Source organism: Ursus arctos, unplaced genomic scaffold (assembly GCF_023065955.2).
Source record: "Ursus arctos isolate Adak ecotype North America unplaced genomic scaffold, UrsArc2.0 scaffold_9, whole genome shotgun sequence".
Classification (NCBI taxonomy): Eukaryota; Metazoa; Chordata; class Mammalia; order Carnivora; family Ursidae; genus Ursus; species Ursus arctos.
The window spans coordinates 56061148-56086464 of record NW_026623111.1 but is presented as its reverse complement, the minus strand read 5'-3'; the positions used below and the strand labels follow the sequence as shown (position 1 = coordinate 56086464).

At 33.5% G+C, this 25317-nt stretch overlaps 1 protein-coding gene across 9 annotated transcripts in view; it reads left to right on the top strand.

Annotated features, from left to right (window-relative positions):
* ANKRD17 (ankyrin repeat domain 17) overlaps positions 1-25317 on the top strand; it is a 154606-nt gene that overhangs the window by 102118 nt on the left and 27171 nt on the right. For 5 of the 9 annotated variants that reach the window (XM_026509989.4, XM_026509986.4, XM_057309678.1 and 2 more), the window contains 9 exons: positions 1566-1714; positions 9988-10099; positions 10252-10397; positions 14618-14760; positions 15325-15538; positions 16033-16208; positions 17339-17501; positions 19818-19913; positions 21428-21544. In XM_026509989.4, coding sequence (XP_026365774.1) covers positions 1566-1714; positions 9988-10099; positions 10252-10397; positions 14618-14760; positions 15325-15538; positions 16033-16208; positions 17339-17501; positions 19818-19913; positions 21428-21544 — 1316 coding nt within the window. The remainder of the gene's footprint in view (positions 1-1565; positions 1715-9987; positions 10100-10251; positions 10398-14617; positions 14761-15324; positions 15539-16032; positions 16209-17338; positions 17502-19817; positions 19914-21427; positions 21545-25317) is intronic. The other 4 variants (XM_026509990.4, XM_026509987.4, XM_048211823.2 and 1 more) reach the window with 1 other exon arrangement.

Here is a 25317-nt window from a genome sequence, read left to right as displayed (position 1 = left end):
TTTAAGCTAATTTTGGTATTTAGCGTTTTCATTTGTAAAAATCAATCCAATCAGAGGAGATTATGGAATCTATTTTAAGAGCCATAGATTTTATATGGTTTTGAAATTTATATCTAGAATATGTACATTTAAATTATCTTGATTTTTTTCTTAACATACAAAACTATATGGAATAATAATATCAAGGTCATTAGATGATCAATTTAATATATTAGCATATGCCCTTTCCTATTAATCTGGATCCCTAAGGATTCAAACAGTGTTTTGTTTTGTTTTGTTTCCTTCTTTGTTTTTCCTTTAGCTTTTAAGTGGACTTAAAATGTATAATTATAGAATGTGTGTTGCTATAATGTATATAGTGTATGTTTGTGCCTAAACTAAGGATTTCATGTAAAATAGATTTCTTACTTGACAATCATGTTTATAATTGTTAAATAAGGTCAATTTCAGTTTTATTCTTGGCAGGATCATAACCTCTTTTGCCTGGTTTCAGATCCAGTTGTGAATCATGATTGTTTTCTGTCTGATGTAGTGATAAGTATGTTGGTAACACACATCCACACTACTGTTGACCATTCAAAGATTAATGCCCAGACCTCAGTGCTATAGCATGTTTAATAGGGAGTTGGGGGAAGCATTGATGTTCATATACCAACTCCAGAAGTGAATCCATGAGGTAATAAAATACCCTCAGTTGCCACCACCTTCGGAGTTCTCTCACCTCAAGTACTGACCTAAGTAGCCCCTTCTTAATTTGCATATTTTTGTTAAAATAATATCAAGGCAAAATTATACTTAGAACTAACAGTAATCTATATTTGAAGGTTGATTGCGTGCATACATTTATTTCTACCTTAATCTTTTAATTTTGTCCTCATAAGTCAGTGTGATTGCTGGATTGATTGGTGGGCATATTTACCCCCTCAGAATAATTGTACATGTGAGAAACTATAGTTCTGTGTGAGGATCAAATTTTATATTTTATTATGCTGTCATAGTAAAGGGCTACCGTTCAGAATATTGTCATCCCCTTGTCTGCAGTTAGTGAAAGAGTAGGGAGTGTTTTAAATGATTCGAGAGTGAAGTTCACCCCAAACAGTGAAATTACTTTCATTAGAATATGAGGTGTAAAAGTGGCAGGTTAAAACTCATATATTTCTCCCTCTGAACTTGATTATTTTACCTTTTATTCCTTTTCTGATTAAGAAGATATAATGGACAACTATCCATTTGCATTTATATTCAGTTTTAATTCATAAGAATATTTTTGTTTTCAGGGTTCTTTTGAATTGAGGTTTTATGGTTATATACTGTAAGAGGGGCATTTTATTTTCAGATGGATTATTATTTAGAAAATGGGTTATTCTCAATATACTTTCTATTTTTAGACTGTTACCCAAAGTCAGAAATAAAATAATCAGAAAAATGAGTTGTTAGTGCTATGGCAGGCAGTCTATCTATAGACATTTTGTTTTAAGAAGTCTTTAAATATTTTCTAATAATTATTTCTTACTGTTACCTAACAATGTTTCATCCTTATTAAGTGCAGTCATTTTGTTCAACAGCAGTCAGTGGAAGAGCATCTGCAATGTCAAACACTCCTACTCACAGTATCGCTGCTTCCATTTCCCAACCTCAGACTCCAACTCCAAGTCCTATCATCTCTCCTTCAGCCATGCTTCCTATCTACCCTGCCATTGATATTGATGCACAGGTAAGCTCCAAATTCTGGAGGGATGGTTTTTAACTAAAATCATACCATCAGTAAAAACATTAATCAGTGATTTAAATCATTTTAGACTGCTTTGTCTCCAGGCAGAGATCTGAGCCACATTTATGAATAAATTAGAATCCACACTTTAAAAAGTTAAATACCAAATTCAGATTATTATTGATAATTATGTGAGGATCTGGTTTCCATGGTCATCAAGTAACTTTTTTTTTTTTTTAACTTTGGAAGAGGATGTTAAAAGAAATACCTTATTTAAGATTAGTTTCTGTTTTCTTCTAATCTTGAATTAGAAGATATGCTTCTAATTCATAATGGATTACACATAAAAGATTCTTCCATTTATGTATCATATATACTCCGTTTCATTTGTATTATCCTGGAAAGTTCTGATCTTGCTGACTGAAACATGTAGTGAATCTGTGTGTCTATGTCTGCAGCACAAAGTCAAAATAAAACAAAAAACCCAGTTTTAAAAAAATTAGTTTACCATGTAATCTCAGGGCAGAGTGAAGTTGGAAGGGGAGGATAGCTGGTGTTTTGTCCTGAAGAAATGTTAAGAGGCTTAGTTTAGAAGACTGCTGAACAAGGTAAAGGGTATATGGCCTTATTTGGGATGGAGAAATGTTTGCCGTTTAGTTTTGTATTTTGATTAATTTCTGGGGGTGGGGAGGGGTGACATAGGTGAAGGTGGCAGTGTACATGATAAAACTTTTTATTTAGTAAATGATCAGTTCTTTATAAACCTGAATTTCAGGAAGGGTTTTGTGTGTGTGTGTGTGTGAGAGAGAGAGAGAGAGAGAGAGAGACCTGTTAATAAGACCATGTACCCTTAACCTATGAAAATAAAGCTTCTTTTTCGTTAAAATGTTTCTTGGTAATATTGTGAAAGAAAAAGAAATTTTGCTTCTATTCTTACTTGGTTTCCAAATGTTCATTGTGTTATATGTGCTAACTTTTTTTTTGAGCACTTAAAATTGTCAGGGGCGATTTTAAGGCATTGTCTAATCTTCAAACCACTTATATGAAGTAGCTACTTTTAAATACCCATTTCCCTGATGAAGAAACCAAGGTGAAGAGAGAGATTAAACATTTTGCTCAAGATCACCTCATTTAGCTAAAAAGTGAGGGTTGAGAGTCAAACTTAAGTGGGTCTGATTTCACAGGCACCCCTCCTTAACTACTATACTCTATAGCCTTTTAAAAAATTATCAAGTATTCATTTGATAAACCACAATGATTTATATTTAATAATTCTATAGTATTATAGGGGTGCCTGGGTGGCTCAGTTGATTGAGCATCCGACTCTTGATCTCAGGGTTGTGGGATCGAGCCCCATGTGGGGCTCTGCACTGGGCACGGAGCCTGCTTAGGGTTCTCTCTTTCCCTCTCCCTCTGCACCTCCTGCTCACACTTTCTCTCTCTCTCCCCACCTCAAATAAATAAATAAATTAATCAATTAATTAAAGATATAGCATTATAGAACTGTGTTGAACTTGGTATTGAATCTGCCTTATTTTCCTCTAGTCTTTTTTGCTCTGAGGCTGTTACATTGTAACCTCTGGCTATTATGTTTTAAGGAGAGATACATTTTTTAGTTTTTATGGAATCAAGAATTGAACCATAAGCAAAACTAAAAACTTCACCAAAATATAAAAGGATTTTTAAAAAATGCTTTTGAATAAAATAGTCACAAAGTTCCTCTCATGATTTTATTGAATTTGAAATTCTTACAGTGATGGTGAAATTTTACTGGACTATACTACTCAACCAGCCATTGCTCTATTATAAATTAATTTTTAAGAAACATATACATATTTTTAAATGTTTTTTTAATTTCAAAAAAAACTTACATTTGGGGTGCCTGGCTGGCTCAGATGGTTAGCGTCTGCCTTCGGCTCAGGTCATGATCCAGGTCCTGGGACGGAGCCCTGCATCAGGCTCCTAACTCAGCGGGGAGCCTGCTACTCCCTCTCCCCCTGCTCCTCCTCCTGCTTGTGCTCTCTCTGTCTCTCTCAAATGAATAAATAAAATCTAACAAAACAAAACAAAACTTACATTTCAATTGTAGTTGACATGCTTATGTAAAAAGATTTGACTGTGTTCTCCTTAAATATCTGTTCCTTCTTATCTGGTCTCTATATTGAGGGTTTGTTTGTTTGTTTTTTTATTAAAAAACTGGCAAAATATCGAGGTTTTTCAGTTTGGTTAGCCTATCATGAGTTATAGTATTTGTCATGGAGTTTAGAAAGCTCCTTCTTTGGAAAACGTAATACCAAATAAACCAGAAATCATTGTTCATTATTTTTTCTTTAATTTTTGATGTTTTTAAATTTTACTAGTTTTTATGATACCAGGCAGGCATTTTAAGCAGTAAAAATAAAGATCCTTTTGTACTCAGTTCATCTGAAGTTTTTTCTTGATTCTAAAATAAAACTTCCATGAGATTTTTCTTAATAGGTATTTTGGTTTATGTGTGATAGTACCGTGCCAGATACGATAAATTCATACCAAGACTCTTCCACTGTTTAGAAAGATGAAACTTTATCTAATATTTGGATCTTTTATTTGTTTATTTAACAAACCTTAACATATACCGTCTTAACACTTTTGGAGATACTAACTTCTTTAACTTTATAACAACCTCATGAAGTGTAGGTACTGTTATTATTCCCATTTTACAGGTGAGGAAAGTGAGACTTACAGATACTAACTATTTGCCCAATTGGTAATTCATGGTGGAGCCAGCTTTTAAACCACCCTAGCATTCTGGCTCTAGAATTTGTGCTCTTAAGCACTGCACTATGCTACCTGTTTTTCAATTTTTATCTTAGGTGTGAATCCTGATTTTAATTATGTTATCCTGGTAAATCAGATTATAGAAAATAGATCTACCACCCAAATGGCAAAGAATCATGTGGCTTTCATCTTTGCAGCTTTTCAGCATGTTTCCTTGGCATATTTATATCAAATCTTAATTTAAAGAAGAACAAAGGAAGTGTTAATTTTTTTAAACCCTCAGTGTATGTCTCTTTTTAAAAATGCTAATGATTCTTAAAATGGTCATACTTTAAACTTCATTATATGCAGAAACTAACATTTTACAAGGATTAGTAGAAATCATGTTTAATTTCTGGAACTTGAAGAATGCTGAAGATGAGAGTTTGTATTCTTAATAAAGTTCCTCAAATCTTAATGTAATATAACTAGAAATTACCTTCAGTGTGCACATATGTGCCACAGGTTCTCTACCTTTCATGTAACGGTTTTATTGACTCAAGTTTGTCCCGATGTTTTTTTTTGTTTTTTTTTTTTATCCATTATGTTTTCTTTTGTTTCTTTGTTTTTTTTTTTAAGTAAGCTCTACACCCAATGTGGGGCTTGAACTCACGACCCTGATATCAGGAGTTGTATGTTCTACTGACTGAGTTAGCCACGTGCCCCTTGTCTGGCTATTTTTAATACATTTATATTATATATTATATTATGCCATTATTATACCGTTATCACAGCTTCTTTTAGGAAACGTCAATAAATGATAATTTGAAGGAATTATTTGAGGCTGTTTTACTGTATCTTTTAATAGCATAGCTCTAATATTTATTTTGCTGAAATGGTATAAGAAACTTATATCTGGGTATTCTACATATAGAAATTAGTAATCATTTAGAGATTTCTAAGAACCGTTGGTTTTATATGAAACAGTAAAACTTGCTGAAGGTTAGAGGTGAATGCTGGTGAGTTAAATATTTTCTGTATTTTGTGTGAGATTTTGATGACTCTAACAGCCACTGGAAGTGAGAAAGTACCAGTTTTTCTGTTAATGGGTATAAAACTTGCATTCCCATTCCCTCCCTTTTTCTTATCACATGTTTTTCATGTGTTTCCGAACTTCTTGTCATTTTTATTCACAAACTTCTAAAGGCTTTCCGTGAACTTGCAATAACTGGCTCTAGTACATTTCAAAAAAGAGAAAAATAAATACTGCCTTATGCAATTTTGCCTTTTTTCAAGTTTTTAATAAATAACATATAAATAAATAACATATACCATTTTTATAAATAACATGAATATTTTTTAAAGGGGGTAGGCATTAAATTTGACATAGATGTCAAGACTGAAATTATAAAGTATATAAAATTATGTTTTGCCTTTAATGGTATAAATATCATTTGGATATTTTTTTCTTTTCTTGTTGGTTTTGCAATACAGAGAACAGTTTAATCACAATATTTTAACGAGAAAAATTGAAGAGACCAGGAAAAATTAGTTAATGGTGATACGTAATATGCTGCCATTAAAGCATTCTACTTTAAATGCGTGCATTCTGATTGTTTATGTGAGGTTTTAAGCAGGTTATTTACTATTTTACTGAATATTCTTGTTATTCTCATTCTCTCTAAATGCTATCCTTTTTATTTTTTTATTTATCTTTTTTGTATCTTACGTGTGACCTCTGACCTGTTTAGAGAATGAGATATCTAGAATTATGGAGGTTACGGAGGTCTAAAAAAAGGTTAGCCCTTGAAGTCCTAATGATTTTCCAAGTGAATTAATTACTTAGGTGTAATTAATAGGTCCACTTCCCCCCCCCCTTTTTTTACAGACAGTTCAGGTATGTTTTTTCACCTTCATTCCAGCTCATTAAAAGTTGCTTTTTCCATTAATATTGCATCTGTCTTATGATTCCTTCTTATTTTTCAGTCTCACAGAATTGAATGGTCGTGTCAGTTTACAGAATACTTTTACATTGAATATAATTTTAGCAGTTTTTATAAGCTAGAATCATCATAACAACATCTGTCACATACAAAATGGTATATTTTATGGTATCGTGGGCTAAACAAAAATTTTCTTTAGAATGTAAACCTGAATGAGCTCTTAACAAACCTCTGGGCATTGGTCTCCCTTTCAGGTTTCTCTTAGTTATAGATATTGACAACGTATGTGACTTTTTAACGAGTATAACATAATGTGACTTTAGTGATACATTGCCATTCAGAAAGCCATCACCTATACTGTTATCATTACTTCCTTGATTAGTAATATTCAAAACACATTTTTTTTATTCTATATCATGTTAGTCATTACTTTAACCTAGACTTCTGCTTCAGTTAATTTGTTTCTTGATGTATTGCAAATTAGGATGGTGTTTCTTACCATTTGGGGATTGTGCAGGTGTTTATTAGGAAGGTGGAAACCTTACTTCAGAATCTTTAAATTTTTTCATTATTGTCTTTAGAAGATTATCATAAGGTATTAGTTAATGAAGTTACCCACTCTTAAGTTCCCCAGGGAATTTGACAAGCCCTCTTTTCTTAGTTTTAAATATTTTTTCATTCAACTCTCATAATACTGTGTTTATATTTCTCTCATAGTTTGAGCCTAAATTTGCCCTGTGTCGTAATCACTAAGCTCCTAGTGAACAGAGACTGTATTTACTTCTATTTGTCAACCCTGGAGTACCTAGCAGAGTACTTTGAACATAAAAGGTGCTTAATAAATGTCAGTCAAACTGATGTTTTATAATGTGGGGGGAAAAACCCAATATTTTACTAATCCACTAAAATCTTCCATGCTTATCTTTTTCAAATTTTGTCTCTTCATTCTCTATTTAAGATTGGCACTGCTTTCCTAAATTACTCTTTAACCCCCAGAAGACTTCGGGAAACCTAATAAACTTCATCATAAAGTGGACTCTTCATCATAAAGTTGACTTTCTAATTGTAACTAACATAGAAAGCACATAGGGTAGATAGACTTTTAACATTGTATTGACCTCAGTTAACTGTGCCTTAGGACTGCTTTATGATGTAATGGGAAAAGCAGTATTTTGTGATCTAAGATCTCCTAGGTTTTTTTAAGCCAATCCTTACCAGTTATTAGCTTGTATGACCACTGGAGGATTATTTCTCTAAGCCTTTGTCTCTTTTTTTCTGAAATCAAACATAATAATTCCTCCTTACAAATCTGAAATGAAGATCAAATACTATTACACAGTCAGATCTGTCACTCATTTAAGTATTCATGTCCTTCTTCATTGTTGTAGTTGGTGCATCTCTCCCTTGTGGCCATCCCTGATCTCTGCAGTCAGTAGCTCTGCTCTCTGCCAGCCTCTTCTGCAGAGCAGCTTTTGCGGTCTCCCTCTTCATCACTGACTAGTAGGCTTTTTCTTATTTCTTGACTCTATCAATTTTGCCTTTTGTCTCTTGTTACTCATTTTTTATAATGGAGTTTGGTTTTTAGAGTTATTGACCTTCTGGGAGAAAATGCCTTTCCTTTTTGTATTTATTACATAAATATAATAAATATTACATAAATATGTAAACACAGTAAATATATTTCATATATGTAGCCTTAACTATCATTTATTGTTTCCTGAGCAAAGCATCACTTACAGGTGGAGAATGCAAACATGAATAAGACATGTTCATTACCTTCCAGGAATTTATAGTTTTGTGAGAGTGGTAGACACATACTAATATTAGCATAAGGAAGATTGGTGATAAATATTGTAATAGAGATGCATATGTAAAAATGAGGGAAAGTAGCTTAGAACAGTGTTGTGCAATAGAAAAATAATGCAAGACACATGAAATTTAAAATTTTCTAGTAACCACATTAAAAAAAAGCAAAACAAAATAGGTGAAATGCATTATAAGAATATATTTTATTTAGCATCCTGTATCCATAATATTGTTTAAACATGTAATCAATAATACCAAAAAACTACTGAGATATTTTACATTTTTATTTCATACTAAAAGTCTTCAAAATTCAGTCTATATGTTATACTTACAGCTTAGAGTGATCACATCATCCTAGTTTTCCTGGGACTTTCCTGATTTTAGCACCAAAAGTCCTTCATGCCAGAAACCCCCTCAATCCGAGGCAAATCCAGGATCGTTTGTTACCCTCTATCTCAAGTTGGACTTCATTTAGATTTGATTAAATGTACAATTAAGAAAGTAGATGTATTTTCTCAAATTGCTCCATACTAAAAAATTCTCAAATAACCAAATGAGTATGTTTTTAAATTGAAATTAATTAAAACAAAATTTAAAAATAGTTTTTCAGTCACACAAGCTATATTTCTAGTACAATAACCACATATTGCTACTAGTTACCTTTTTTCGATAGCACAAGTTTAGAGTACTAAAAGTACGAGGTCTTTGTTCACAAAATAAGCATTTTAAACTACAATAGAGTACGGCCAGTAAATCGAGTATTGGCCACTATCATTAGCAGAAGTCAGAAGTAAATCATATATAAAGTGTCATGTGTCAATTATGATAGTCTTTGTCTTTCAAAATACTCTGTATATTACGTATTTTTCTTTGTTGTTGTTCTTTAAGTATTTTGGGCTTTGTTCTCAACTGCAGTTAAGTTACTTTAGAAGCCTTTTTTCATATCAAGGCTTGCTTTTCAGCTTTGTTAGGTGGGCCCAGAACAGCTAATTTGGCCCCACTGCTGAGGATTTTACTTGGTAATCTGTGTGTTTTGAGGTCTTTCTACTCTGGCTGGCGGGAACCAAACTATTGCTGGCCTGTGTAAGCACTGGGTGTTGTTATGCCTTCTGATGGTCTTTCCTTGGCCTCTCATAATTTTCCTCACGCACATGTGCTGATCAGAACTCAGCTGAAAGACTCAGCCAAAGACCCTCTATAGATATCTAGAGTACTCTGTTGTGCTTTCCTCTCCAGTAGTCTGCCCCGTGAAGTCTGGCCATCATGACTCGTCCAAACTCTGTCTTCTCAACTCAGGGAGATTGCCAGGCTGTATTTGCGTGCCCTCTCTGCACTGCCGACTTAAAACTCTCCAGGCAATAAGTTGAGTTTAAGCATTTCTTTCCTCAGAGATCATTGCCATGCACTGCCTGTCTAAACACCATCGTTTCAAATAGTTCGTCCTTTTCTTTTCAGTTGTTTGAGATAGGAAGACAAATCTTTTCTGTGCTACTCCATTAATGGCTAGAAGCAAAAGTGAGTCCAACACCATTTCTTTTAATCATGTAGTTGTAAATAGCTTATGGTTGAAAATCATACTTTTTTTCCCTTCATGCTTAAGAATTGTCCATAAAGTTCAAATGTTACAGCCTTCACAAAATCACAAGTTAGCCACTGATGGAAAAAAACAACTTAATATCCAAATGTTCGATACAGTAGATGGTACATCTATATCTGTATTTGGTATAAGTATATATTATATAATTGATGTTATTTTAAAATTAAGCTAATCAAAAAATTAATTTTTTATAGACTGAAAGTAATCATGATACGGCGCTAACACTGGCCTGTGCTGGTGGTCATGAGGAACTGGTACAAACACTGCTAGAGAGAGGAGCTAGTATTGAGCACCGAGACAAGAAAGGTAGGGCTTACTTTTGTTAATTTTTTTTTCTGGAATATTTGTGTTCTGTGAAGAAATACTACTTCCAGCCCTGTTGTGATAGTTAGATATAATGAAAAGCAGTGTTGTTTTTTTGCTTAGTATGTAGTGAGAAGATCATTTTTTTTTTCCAGGTTTTACTCCACTTATCTTGGCTGCCACAGCTGGTCATGTTGGTGTTGTGGAAATATTGCTGGACAATGGTGCAGACATTGAAGCCCAGTCAGAAAGGACCAAGGACACACCTCTATCTTTGGCTTGTTCTGGGGGAAGACAGGAGGTAACATTTTCCCCAGTGTAATATTTGTCCATCTGTTTAGCAAATATATATTTTAACTTATGTGATTTGATGGGAATAATGGATTGACATCTGTATCATAATAACTGCCCTTTTGCTAATATTAGGCAATAATTTCAAGTATTGTGTTAGCATAAGCCATCATGTCTGAAAAGTCATGTTTATTATTATGTTCATCTAAAAGTAGTACCGTGGGAATTCCTTTGTGTTGCATTCAGGCTAAGGGAGTGATTAAGCCATTCCAAATTGAATCAGTAAACTCCTGATAAGCAGGGCCTATGTTCACTCATCTTTTCCTATCCCAGAGTACTTGGCATGAAAGGTACTAAGCTCAGCCTCTGTTCCTCTCTATGTATAAGATTAGTAGGGAATTAAGAGCATTCAGTTTTCAGTTGTTCTTTTCATTTTTCTCCACTCCTTCTCAACTCTGGAAGAAAGATTCTCAGATAAGATTATATGACCTTTTCATTTTTTAGGTAGGGTAGAACAGCTGGTATGATCAAATGTAGACCCAAAAAGTTATAGCTTTATACCCATGTTTGTCTTCTGGCATTTAATGATCAGCTGGACACCCTAATTTTTTAAATCCGTTTTTTAAATCCAGTTGTAAGGATTTTGATTTAGCTGGTTGTGCTGTCTCTATCGACTGACAACTTCTCAATTAGGGAGTTGTTAAATCTTAGATTTAAGAAGTACCCTAAATCATGCAGGTCAGTTTCTTATTCAGCTAAAAAATGTTTTACTTTTTTTTCCACCATCCTGTTACAAAGTTTTCCTGTTTATCAGGCCTGAGTTATGCCTTCCCTAAGTTTCCCCACTATTCTTTATTCTGTTTTTTGAATTAACGGAAAGAGGTTTATACCCTCTTGTATCTACAGATATTTGAGTCTGTATCTGCCAGTTACCTATAGTCTATTTGAAGCGTGTCCTGTTCTTTTGATTGTTAGCTTGAAGATACCTCTTCCAAATCCCTCACCTGGCTGTTCTACCCATTATGTCCATATCCCTCCTAAAATATTATGTCTAAAATTATTCTGGCCAGTGAAGTGGTAGATTATTACCTCCCTATTTGTGTATCTTTAACTGCCCCCCGCCCTTTGCCTATCGTATCACATCAGGTTATATTGAACTCTAATCAGATAAACCCGCTAGAGTTTTTAGTAAACTAGAAGATAACAATTCTTTAAGAGATAGAATAATTTTTGCACAGAAAGGATAGAAAATCTGATAAAATGGTACACGGATAGAAGGATAAGGTTAGTGATCCTTTATCTTGTGGATTAAAAAGAAGTGGAGCTAAGTGATAATACAGTTGTTTTTGTTTTTCATAAAATTTTTGCTTTGGCCAGTTTATAATTTTTAAATGTATAATTTTTGCTGCTTTATATTTGGAGTAGATAATTATATCTGTGGACAATTAGATGCACTTGTTTCTACAGATGTTCTGTATGAGACAACAAAGAACCTGTGTCAACTATCAACCTTCTGGTTGATAATGTGAATACATTTGTATCATTTTTTCCTCCCCGTATTTCACAGTAGAGGTGATTGGTATATTAAAAGAATTTTAACCCAATGTTAGGAAGTAAGATAGTAAAAAATAAGCTGCTTGATTTGATACACATCAGAAAATGTAGTGATCCCCATTAATCTCAAATTGAAATGTTATGACAGAACTTTATACAATTAGTAATAACATTAAATTGAAAAACTAGGTTGGAAATGTAAATGCTTCTGTTTGGGAATATAATGAAAGTAAAATTTTGATTTAACTGAAGTTTTCAGTCAGTATATAGCTTGAAATAATTCTTGTTTTATATGATAAGAAATTTTTCAATGTTGAATTAAAAAGAAATCAGTTGATTTCCTTCCTTTCAAAGTAATATTAAAGCCTATAACATAACTATAATCTTTATATATTCTTACTGAAACGTAACAAATGAGGTTATAATAGATACAGAAGTCTTTTAGGGTAATAATTTTGCATATAACGCTCTGTTGCTTTGATCTGGTGTCATTGGAACAGTTAAGTATTTTGAAGTAATTAAACAGTGGAGACTCATTTTACTATAAAGTCACAAACTAATTTATATTGAGTGTTTATTGTTCTAGGAATAGACCATTCCCTTTGAGAGATAACTAAGGTCAGTTATCTTTGCATAATGGAATTAATAACTTTAGAAATTTGATTAGGGTTTTTTACTTTCTTGCTTAAGGGACTGTCTGTTAAGTAAAACAGCGTAATACCATTTTTTTGGTCTTGGTTTTATAATCTTGTCACATAAACCACCTAGTGTTAACTGGCTCTAAAAGCAAAAAAGTGATGGACAGAAGTCATAATCTAAAATTGGTCATAACTTTATTCAAATGAGTAAAGTTTCAGCTTATATGTTAAAACAAAGCACTGTTCATTAACATTTATTTGTTATTTCCCAGTTAGTATTTTAGGATATTTTACTAGTACTAAGAACAAGGTAAGATCTGTGATCTTGGATAATCTTTAACTTTCTCTGCCTCATTTGTAAAATGAAGGTGAAAATACTAGTACCTGTGCATTAAATGGTATAATGGACAAAATATGCCAATAAGTATTTCAATAAATGGTAAATATTTTTTAGCTATCAGGGAATGCAAATTAAGACCCCAGTGGGTTACCACCATACACCCAACTACAATGGCTAAAGTGATAAAGACTGGCAATACCAATCTTGCCAAGGGTGTGGAACAACCAGTCCTCGCTTATTATTTGTGGGAGTGTAAATGGTACAACTGCTTTCGGAAAAGGTCGGCAATTTCTTAGAAAACTAAACATACATCCAGAAATGCTACTACTGGGTAGAACCCGTGAGCAGTGAAAATGTATTTCTGAAAGAATAGCAACTTTATTCAAAATTGCCAAAGACTAGAGACTGCAAAGGTGTTCATCTGTAGGAGAATAAACTGTAGTATATTGATATAACGGAATGCTACGCAATACACAGAAATGACTCCCAAACACTGTGATTTCATCTATATGAAGATCTAAGATACTAAGATAAAACTAGTCTATAGGTGGGATTGACTGGGAACAGGGCATGAGTAAGTAACAGGAATTTAAATTACATTAGCTTTATGCATTTGTAGGTAGTCAATAAATGTACACTTAAATTTTGAGCATTTGCTGTAAGTTACAAATTTTACCCCCAAAATTTGAAAACAAGTAATATTCTACATGATACATATGCTGATGTATTTAGGAAAATTGTAGCTGTCTACAATTTACTTTGAAATGAAATACAGTAAAAAATGGACAAATAGATGTGGTAAAGTAAGTGTAGTAGATTATTAATGGTAGAATCTAGGTAGTGAGTATACGAAAATTTATTAAACTTTTCTGTATGTTTAAAAATTTTCGTAATAAAATGTTGGGAAAAAATAAGCATTAGCTTTATTCCAAGATTTTAAACATTTAGTTATTGATTATAAATTTTTTTTTATATTATAAATTAAAAAAAATATTTTAAAGAGGGGCACCTGGCTGGCTCAGTAGGTAGAGCATGAGACTCTTGATCTCAGGGTTAAGTTCAAGCCCCATGTTGGCTGTCGAGATTACGAAAAGATTTTTTTAAATCTTAAAGAAATACCATAAAGACATATACATATATAAATGAAAAAATCTTATTTTATTTTACCACTATGTGATAGAGTAACAAATAGTAATTTCTAAAATAGATTGCACAGCAACACACTGAGATCCAGACCTTGCATGAACACTGTCATTTTAACAAATTCCAAGATGGATTTTAATTGAGAAGCTAGCTTTCTGTTGTTTCTAAGACCTCTTGCTATCTTTTGAGGCGATTTTGTGCAAAGGATTAAAAAAGGACTTTTGTCTTTTTTTCTTCTACGATACATCAGAAAAATAAAGAAATCAGATATGCACACCTTGCAGGGCGCCTGGGTGGCTCAGTCGTTAAGCATCTGCCTTTGGCTCAGGGCGTGATCCCGGCATTCTGGGATCGAGCCCCACGTCAGTCTCCTCCGCTGGGAGCCTGCTTCTTCCTCTCCCACTCCCCCTGCTTGCGTTCCCTTTCTCGCTGGCTGTCTCTGTCTCTGTCTCTGTCAAATAAATAAATAAAATCTTAAAAAAAAAAAAGAAATGCACACCTTGCAAATTGTTTCACCATAAGAAGAAAACGCAGCTTTTTCTCTCTTCTTTTCAGGTGGTGGAGCTATTGTTAGCTCGAGGGGCAAACAAAGAGCACAGGAATGTTTCTGATTACACACCTCTAAGCCTGGCTGCTTCTGGTGGCTATGTGAACATTATCAAAATACTACTAAATGCAGGAGCTGAGATTAATTCTAGGCAAGTTTTATTCTCTCTCTATAAGCCCCTTAAGAGTGTTACGATAAAGCTATTTGTAGAACACTTGTATTTTTAATGCCATATTTAGGAAATGATTTCATTACAAATTTAGAATCTGAATTGTTGGAGATTTTTAAGATTGATTTTATTTAAGTATTTAAAACTATTGCTATAAAGTTGAAAAAACCTCACTCTATTTCTAATGGTACTAAAAGTAGACACAGTTTTCTTAAGAGATCTTATTAAATAAGTATATGCTTTAGGGTAGAAAATCCATCTTAATAATAACTTAATAATTTAATAATCACTTTTCGGCTCAGGTCATTATGTTAAATGGGATACAGAAAGTATTCTAGGTCTAAGGTGGTAAAAGATTTCTAATGGAGTCTTGGTAGTATCTCATAGACTTACTAGGGCTGAGAAAAATTATTATTTTAAATAATCCTGTAAAACAAAGAATCTTAAATAAATCCTGAAATAGAATTCTATAGAATTCGTCTAATTTTTCTGGGACATTAAAATTTATATTCTTTTCCTTTGTTCTCCCCATACCTCCACCCCCAGAACTGGTAGCAAATTGGGCATTTCTCCTCTGATGTTAGCAGCTATGAATGGCCACACAGCTGCTGTTAAGCTCCTGTTAGACATGGGCTCTGACATAAATGCTCAAATAGAAACCAATCGGAACACTGCCCTTACCTTAGCCTGCTTCCAAGGAAGAACTGAAGTGGTTAGTCTTCTGCTTGATAGAAAAGCAAATGTGGAACACAGAGCTAAGGTAAGATAAAATCTGAGATTTATACATGGATTTATTGCTTCAATATTTAAGGTGTTCAGTAGCATTATGCTAATTATAATTTTAGTATTTTCTAGTAACATATTTTACATATATTTAATTAGAAATCATTCTGTGTACTCAAGCACTCACTCTTGAAAATACCTCAACAATAAATTTTTATAAGTAATAGTGGTATTAGGGTTATCAGCTAGAAAATATGTACTATTATGAAAGAGAAGAGAGGAAACATTTATTAGCACCAGTTATATGCCAAGTGCTTGCATCTTACACAGTTTTTTTTTCACAATAAATTGGCATTACATAGAATATCATTCAGTAGATCACACTGTAACTCAGGCTAGTGGTGTCAGTGCTGAAATTTAGTTGTGAATCTTTGCAACAACTATATCATGTTGCTCCCCAGATTGTTCTGGAAACATTTTAGCTCTTTGCAGTCTCTTATGTGTTGTTGTTGTTATTTTCACTAAACCTAGACTGGCCTCACACCACTAATGGAAGCTGCCTCTGGTGGATATGCAGAGGTGGGCCGAGTTCTTTTGGATAAAGGTGCTGATGTTAATGCCCCTCCAGTGCCCTCTTCGAGAGATACAGCTTTAACCATAGCAGCAGATAAAGGGCATTATAAATTCTGTGAGCTTCTCATTGGCAGGTATGATGTTACCATATTTTTCATACATGATTGTGGTGTTACTAGTGATTACTGTTCTCTCTGGTCATATTGTACTGTTGAAAAATCAAATGTGATTACTTCCTCTATAAACTACAAGTGCATGGTTTGTTTTATTTTTTAAACCTATTTCTGTTATTTCCCACCTATCCAGAGCTATGCTACGTTGTCTGATTTATTTCAGTGCAACCTAAAAATACTCTTTTCTTCCTTTCTTGGGTGTGTATACACTTTTAAAGCACTATAATAAGCTAGTTGAACATCCAGCTGTTGTCATCCATATTCACATCTCCCACACGGTTTGAGTTTTCGAAAAAGAAGTGTCACTTGAAATCTTAAATGTCTAACAGCAATCTAAGGTTTATTGTTGATTTTCTTGTTTTTTGTTTGTTTTGTTTGGTTAAATAACAGTTAGGGCTTTTAAGTGACAGTTGTGGATCTGTTCAAGGTATCAGACAGAATCCAGGAGAATTCCTGCTTTCAGTCACTTAGAGGTTGCCTGCCAGTCTTCCAGAGATGCTTGTCTGCTTAATTGGATTTCCTGCTTTAACAGTCTTAAAGACATTTGCATGGTGTCCTAAATAGTAGTATTTAGTAGTGGCTCCTATCACCTGTTATTCACCTTGAGTCTTACCATGATGCCCACTGTGTGCTAAACCTGCATGTTATTTTTAGATTCCTTCTTTTCCGAAGCCACATAATACAAATACGTGAATATAAGTAATCCGAAATAGATACGAGTGCCTTGTAGGATACTGTTTGTGTTTCTTGCATACTGTTTATTTAATGTATTGAATATGCTATTACCAGGATGTACTTTTATTTTTTACTAAATAAAATTCACCTTTTCTCAGGATTGAAACTCAGAATTATGCTGTCATTATTTTTAAAATAAGAAAAGCAATTATTAGTATGTGATTATTTTTTAATTTGATGACAAATCTGATGATTAGAAATGCTTTGTAATTTTGAGAGAAAAATATATTTTAGTCCTTCAGTATTATAAATAGTCCTTCACTTTCATAGCATATTTTTCATAAGTTTATAGTTGATTTTGTTATATCTGTTATTCCATCTTATTTTAAACAATGACATCTGTGTCATTCATTTAGGGGAGCTCACATTGATGTACGTAATAAGAAGGGGAACACTCCATTGTGGCTAGCAGCAAATGGTGGACATCTTGATGTGGTTCAGTTACTGGTGCAAGCAGGTGCAGATGTGGATGCAGCAGACAACCGCAAGATAACTCCTCTTATGGCAGCATTTAGGAAGGTAGAAGTCTTTCATCCTCATTCACTTAAATGTTTTTCACTTAGGCTAGAAGGTGTATAGTTTAGTGATTACTAAAGACTCTCATTTTAGGATTTAACAGTAGTGATGAAACCGGTAAAATAATGTGCAAATAAACACTGATGTGTTTCAGTGTTGATGGCAACACTTGAAAGGTAGATAGAGGTATCCCAGAAAAACCATAAATATTGATATTGATAAATAAAGCTAAGTAAACTTGTAAAAAGTTGTTGTAAGTAGTATTTTTCAAAATCTACTTGCAGACTTAATCTGTCAAAATGTAAATCCAGTTAAGAGTAACTAATTACTTATGGATGAATGTTTTCTTGTATTAGCACAGCAGGGAGAAATTAAATTGATTTTTTTATAATCATTTGCTCTAATTATTAAGAATAAGAGAATTAAGTAATGAAAACCCAGCTACCAGTATTTTGAAATGACTGAAAATTGAACGAACTACATTAAGAAGTAAAAATAAATTTTGTGAGAGAGAAACTTTGTTTCTCTTCTTATAATGCATAGCACAGAGCTGTGTATGAGTAATTTCATTTAATGATTTGGTTGGTCTCTTAAATGCAGTTTTAATTTGTTACTGAGAAAACTGGATTAACTATTTTAGGGTTTATAATTTTGAGTTTTGTCATTTTGAGACAGGTAGGTAAAAATCCCTTGATAGATTGCAAATTATTTGTTGTATTGCAAATTTTTAATGTATAATTGTAGGAAGTCATTTCTCTCCTTTATCTCTTATAATTCTCTCTGGCTCCTGTGCTTTATACCACCTTTTCCCTAGGTATTCTAGACTACCTAGACACTGACTCTATGTTTTTTTCCCCACCAGTCAAATTTATGCTTTATCATTGACTATCCACCTCTTCTCCAAGCAAGCTAACATATTGTTATCAAGTTAATCTTCCTAATCTCTCCACTATGTTAGTATCCTCTTCTAGAACCTTTTCCTTTTTTGTCATCCTTTGAAATCCAGTCTTAGTTTGTTATTCAAAGCCACCATAAATCCTAGTGCTCTTCAAGCTCATCTCCCACTATGAGTCCCTGATGTGGAGAGTCTTCTCCTTGCTTGGTCTTTTCATTGTTGCTGTCTCTCACATCACTTTTGTTCTCATCTCAGAAATACTCATGTCCTTCCTCATTCCCAGAGTTCTTCATTCTTTGGGTATAGTTTAAATCTTCTCTTCTGCAGAAACTCTTCCGATCCTATTTGAGCTCACAGTAAGATACTTAATCTCCTAAAAGTTGTAGAAGTTCTGCAGTTTGTTATTTTTGTCATTCATTTTGAGTAAAATTACCTTGTTCTTACTCTAACATGCATATCTCTTATCTTTCCAAATAGACTTAGTTCCTTAAGAACATTTTCATCTTTTATATGCCTTTGTATTCATTCCATTATTTTTTTAGTACCTTACCATGTGCAACTGTAATGGTGGGATATTACATTGTACAGAGTACAGCAGTTGGCACTTTTTAAGAAATGTAGAATTTAATTGGGGAGGTAAGATCCACACACAAAGTCAGGTAACTGTGTGAGGTGCCCTATATAATTTAAATACTGTAGAAGTGTTGGTGAGGTATCAAGGAATGATGCAGATGGCATTGAACTACTCATTAAAAGATAGGAGTAATTTTAAAAAATGTAGATGGAAAGGAAGAGGTAGAGAAATATACTAAGCATGGTCTGTTTAACCAGACCGGCTAATTTGTAGGTGTTTTGTTCAGAGAGTAATAGTGTAGGTTGGAGAAAGAGTCTCTTGAGCACTGGTCTATGAGCTTAGTGAACTGTGTTACAGCGAATAGTATAATCATAGCTTATGCTTAGGAAAATGTATTTTATTTCTTTTACACTTCTAGTACAGTGCTGTACATTCAATTTTTATCTGAAATAAAGAACAAAATTGTTATTTCTGCTCTTTTAATGCTTAGCATTAGGATGGTCACTTATGAGTTAGCTTGAAACAAATGAAGTTTTGTTTTTGTTTTCTTTCAGATATCCCCCATTTCTTCATACTGATTTTTGGCTTATTGTTTTTTTATTCTTTGTTGTTTAGAATTTTAGATCAGGTTATTCTGTACTGCTCTGGAGGGTGGGATGAAAATGAACAGTGTAGATTTAACTTATCAGAACCAAAGTCTGTCTCTTTTTCATTTACAGTGCAAATAATATCTAATTAAGACTTTATTTTGTGGCACTGATGTCAAAGTAATCTTAGATAAGACAGACTGTAGATTTACTGAATCCTGTTAGAATCTGTTTTCAATCTGACATTGGTATCTATTTTTTAGGGTCATGTGAAGGTGGTGCGCTACTTAGTCAAAGAAGTCAATCAGTTTCCATCAGATTCTGAATGTATGAGATACATAGCAACCATCACTGATAAGGTAATATAATGATTAAACTCATCCCACTATATGAGCTAGGGATCTCATTCGGTTACACACACACACACACACACACACACTTATACATACACATATATACATATATATGAGTGTGTTTTGCACTAAGAAAAAAGCCTTAGTCTAAGCAATAATAATGTGTGGTATATAGCAGTTTTCATATATCTAGTATTTGGGAATGAACTGTTCTATTTCAAAGATACTTCAGATTATTTACTTACCTAAAAAAGTAATAAAACATTCTTTGTAATAGAATTTTATTTTTTAATAGTACTTGAACTAATTAAATTTTTATGTAAACACAATCTAAAGCAAATATTGTTATTATTCATTAGTGTTATAATTTATATATATGTTTATCGAAACTGATAACCTCTGCGAGGAACAAGCCCAGTAGGTTTTTTTTTGTTTTGTTTTGTTTTTTTTAAATACCTTAACAGAACTGAGCATAGTACTATTTACAGTCATGGGCAAGAAAACTTTAATGTCTTCAATATTGGAGTAATTGTCAGCTTAAGAATGAATTGGCCAGAATTTTTGCAGGAAAAGTAGAGAAGGTTAAATAAATCCTATTAGACATCTAATTGGGATATTCCCCTGGTGATGTTTTGACTTTGGGTTTATACTTAGGTTTGAATAAAATCCTAAGACATGCCTCTGAAAATGCAAAGAGGTCAATGAATCCAAAAATGTCTTTCTACTACAGAATAGTGAGCACTCTTTTTTCATGAGTTTTATTTAACCTAGCTAATTCACTGTCTTGCACGCGTCTACATTCCTCTGTGATAATTAACATTCCTGGTTTTTTTGGAGGGGTGGGGAGATTAAAAATAAGGCGTTAGTCTCAATAGGGAAATAGCCCTTTCCTGTTAAGTAGTGTGTTCTAAGAATGAAATCACTGAGAAAAGTATGTAAGTACCCATGTCTATGATTTCTTTAAGCGTGATTCTTGCACATGAAGTTGTAGCAATAAAGCTTAAAGCTTTGAGAATAGTTCCTGCCAATTAAGTACTTTAACATTTTTTTAAACCCATTTTCTTTGTTGACATTGACCTTTTCCTTTAGCCCATTAACCAGCTGGCATAAATTATTGGAGCTCTGTTTGCTGTATGATTTCTTCCATTGAAATGTTAGGAGTAAATAATTTTAGTTTCCAAAGTACCAGTCAATGGATATTATTTTGACGGACAGTAGAGGGTCTTTGCTTGTGTATTTTAAAAAACATATACCAGGGTGCCTGGCTGGCTCAGTCGTTAGAGCATGAAACTCTTGATCTCAGGGTCATGAGTTTGAGCCCTGTGTTGGGTCTAGAGATCATAAAGAAATAAACTTTAAAAATATACACCATTTATATTATTTTATTTGTACCCTTTTTTGCCCTACCACTAATTTTTATTGCTTATGTTCATTCAAGTACCTTAATTTCGTGTTTTCAGGAATCTCTCTAAATGTGAATTGTTTCTTGAGGCTGCAAACATCTTAATTTTTTATTTTAGGAGATGCTGAAGAAGTGTCATCTTTGTATGGAATCAATAGTACAAGCCAAAGATAGACAGGCTGCTGAAGCAAACAAAAATGCCAGCATTTTATTAGAGGAGTTAGACTTGGAAAAGGTAATGATAACCTTTACATATGAAAAGTACCTACTTTTCCTTTTGCTTTCCCCGTAATTTGTAATCTATTGTTTTTTGGTTTTGTTTCATTTTGTTTTTGCTTTAACCAATGCACATATTTTTTCCTCCAAGTTTGACTCAGGTAGAGAGAATTATGACTGTTTTAAATTTCATTAAAATAACTTTCTTTGTAATCAAATTAACAAAATTTTATTATAGGAATTGCATTGATCTGGAAGTCAGAAAACCTAAACTCAATAATCAAGTTTAGTCTTATCTCAACGAACGATCTCTTAATTCCCCATCCAAATTGATCTTTCATTGATCCTAGACCTTGTAATTTATTGCCAACAAACTTATAAGATATACTGAATGCATTACCATCACATAACCAACCAGTGAATTACAATCACTTGGTGGAATGTTTAATGAGTATATTTTTTAAATGGATGATTTGTCTTGAACTTTTCTCTTTCAGGCAGAGCAGCATCATTACCCTCTATTTCCACAGGGAGTAAAATACTACAACCAACATTTGGTTTTGACAATCCTATAGCTCCTTCTTTCTCCCCCTTCTTATCAATGACTCTGTATTCTAGAATGTAATACAAATAGTAATTGCAGCAGGAAAAGAGTTGGAATACATATTCTGTCATATTTCTTCATCTTTTATAAAAAGGTTAAAAACGTTTTAAAAATTTTTTAACTGCTATAAAACTTAACAAGTACTGTTTAAATTTGTAAAGGCTATCCAGTGATAATTTTAACCTTTTTGACTTGAGTCAGTTCCCTTCTTTCTTACTGTATTTGCTGACTTTGTTAAACTATAAATTTCAACTTACATAAACAAAAAATGAGTTACTTTAAAGATTTTATTCTAATATAAATGTGAAAATACACTTTTTTTCAGAAAATATATTTAATATTGGAGGTTCTTCATTTAAAAACTCTGGTTTAAATTCTGATCAAACAAATTAGCTTTTTTGGCCATTTTGAAATTCTAAAAGAATATGAGCACATTGAGAAGTAGATATTTATAATCATAAGTATTACTTGACCTATTTTCATATTCAGTCTTAGCTAATATTTAATGCCTATCTTATCTAATATTTAATGCCAACCAATATAATAGGGCCAAGTTGTATGCTAAAATATGTATTATTTTAGTCTTCTCACTAAAAAATACTATTACCTTCCTCTTACAGATGGAGAAACTAAATCTGTGGGAAATTAAGTAACTTGCTTAAACTAGGGTAGGGTTTGAACCCAGTTTTTTTTCATTCCAAGTTCCCGGGTTCCCACCCTTAATTGAACATAACCTACCTCTTAGTTCTTTCTTCCCAAAGTATTGTAATAACCTGTTTTGTCATTACTCTCTTATTTTTAAATCTTTGTATGGAGTTTCTTCTCTCCTGAACTCTAGACCAGTATTTCTATTTGAAAAATTATCAGATTGAGATCTGCTAGCGTTTGGTTCACTGTTTTTTACTTATATCTGGGAAAATACGCTTTTTTTTTTTCTTTGCTTTTGCCTTTTGAGTGAAACACAGTGTATTCTGGCTCCACCATATCTGATTTAGGAACATCATTGGAGTTGGGTCTTATCTGGTCTAAGTTGAGTGTTCTGTATAGTAATTTATTACTTTTAAAAAAGTGCTTATTTGGTCAGCCTTTCTAATTTGAAAATTTGGGTTAATAGTTTTATAAAAACTGCTGCTGAAAGTACGACCCATTATATTTATCAGATTCCCTTATTCTTGTTCAGCAAACATTTATTTACTGAGCATTTATTATGTGAAAGAGTCCTTGCTTTGAAGCATTTTATCTAGTCAAACTGAAATTCTCTTGCAGTTAATTGCTTGTTCTCTTAGGGCATTAACAACTAGGTTATTATACTCATGGCTGTTGGTATCCTTTGTGGATATTGTTGGTCTGCATTTTTGATATATTTGTTTCACCGCTCTACTTTATTACTTATTGTTTCTTCCCCTGCTTTTTTCTTTGTAAACTTGCATTGCCTTTTTGGGAGCTGTATAGGGTGTATTTTTAAAATATTCCTATTAGACATTTTCAGTTGGGTTTTTTTGCCATCACCTGAAGCTTTTACTATGCCCATTCCACAATCTTAATTTTTTATACATTTTATTCTCTGATCATCTTTTCAGGTTTCTCCGTCTAGAATTCTCCCTCCAACAATCTGGACAACACTACCTACCAATATATTGTAGGGTTCATTTATCCTACCACCCTTCACTGTTCCTTACTCTTTTCTTTCTTCTTATTCTTACCTGTACCCTAGTAACTAAATGTGTAGAAAAAAATTCAACCGTGATGACGAATTTTACTTTAAATGGCTTATAGTAAATTCTTTAATGCTGCCTAGTAGTTATACTCTGTTTCCCTAATTTAATTCATTCTCCCACTCATCTAAACCACTATTACTTTTTCTTTTATCCTCTGACTTCCAATACATCCTCTCCTTCACCCTCAGTTAATGACCTTGCGTTCTACATCAGTGAGAAAACTGAAGCATCAGAAGTAAACTGTCAGACTTCCCCGACCCCATCTCCCTACCCACAAATTTCCATCCATACTCTTCCTCCCACTTACTAAGTACACTTTTTGTAACCAGTCCATCTAGTATACTAGATCTGGTCTCCCTTACTCAAAAACATTGTGACAATTCTTTTTTCTTTGTCCTATATCATTTTTCCTCTTCTCTTGGGTCATTCTTATCATCATATAGGCTTAGTTTCCAGCCTTAAAAATCGTTTTGATTCCTCCAAGTCTCTCTCCCCAATTTTCAGCTACAGGCCCATTCCTTTGCTCCCCTTTGCAGCTAAACAATAACAGCAAACTCATCTATTTTGGCTATTTCCAATTCTTCATCCTTTTTGTTTTTTTAAGGTTTATTTGTTTGAGAAAGAGAGAGCATAAGTGGGAGGGGCAAGGAGATGGGGAGAGAATCCCAAGCAGATTCCATGCTGAGAGTGGAGCCCAACACAGGGCTCGAACCCATGACCCTGAGATCAAGACCCCAGCTGAAACCAAGAGTCAGACGCCCAACCAACTGTGCCACCTAAGTGCCCTGAATTCTTTATCCTTTTCAAATCTACTCCTGTCAGGCTCTTATTCTCACAATCCCACCAAAACTGCTTTTATGGTCCCCAGTGACTTTCATGTAGCCGAATCCAGTGTTCAGTTCTTTATCCTTATCTCACTAAGCCTTATAACACCTGATGTACTCTTTTCACTTGATCTTCACTGCACTACACACACTTGGTTTTTCTCCTGCCTCCCTGGATGGTCCTTCTGTGTCTCCTTTGCTACGTCCTCCTTTTCTCCTCCCTTAGTTGGCAAGCCCCTTAGCTCTTTACATGATCATCTTCTTGCACTGGTCATCTCATCCTGCTTCTTAAATTTAAATATATATCAGCTGATCCCAAATATATATCTTTAGCACAGACCTCTTCCCTAACTCCAGTCCATATCCAACTAGCTACTCAACCTGTCCATTTAGATACCAATTAGAGATCTCATACTTGTGTCTAAATGTCTACTCCTGGTCTTTGCCTACCCCAGACCCACAACTCTGTCTTTTATTTGTTTATGCTAAAAGCCTTGAAGTCAGTGTTGATTCCTTCTTATCCTCCACTATGTTGGAAAATCTTGTTACCTTTGCTTTAGAACTAAATATAGAATCCTAGTCACTTTTTTTTTTTAAATCACTTTTCACCCTGGCTCAAGTCATTAATACCACCTTTTACCTGTAT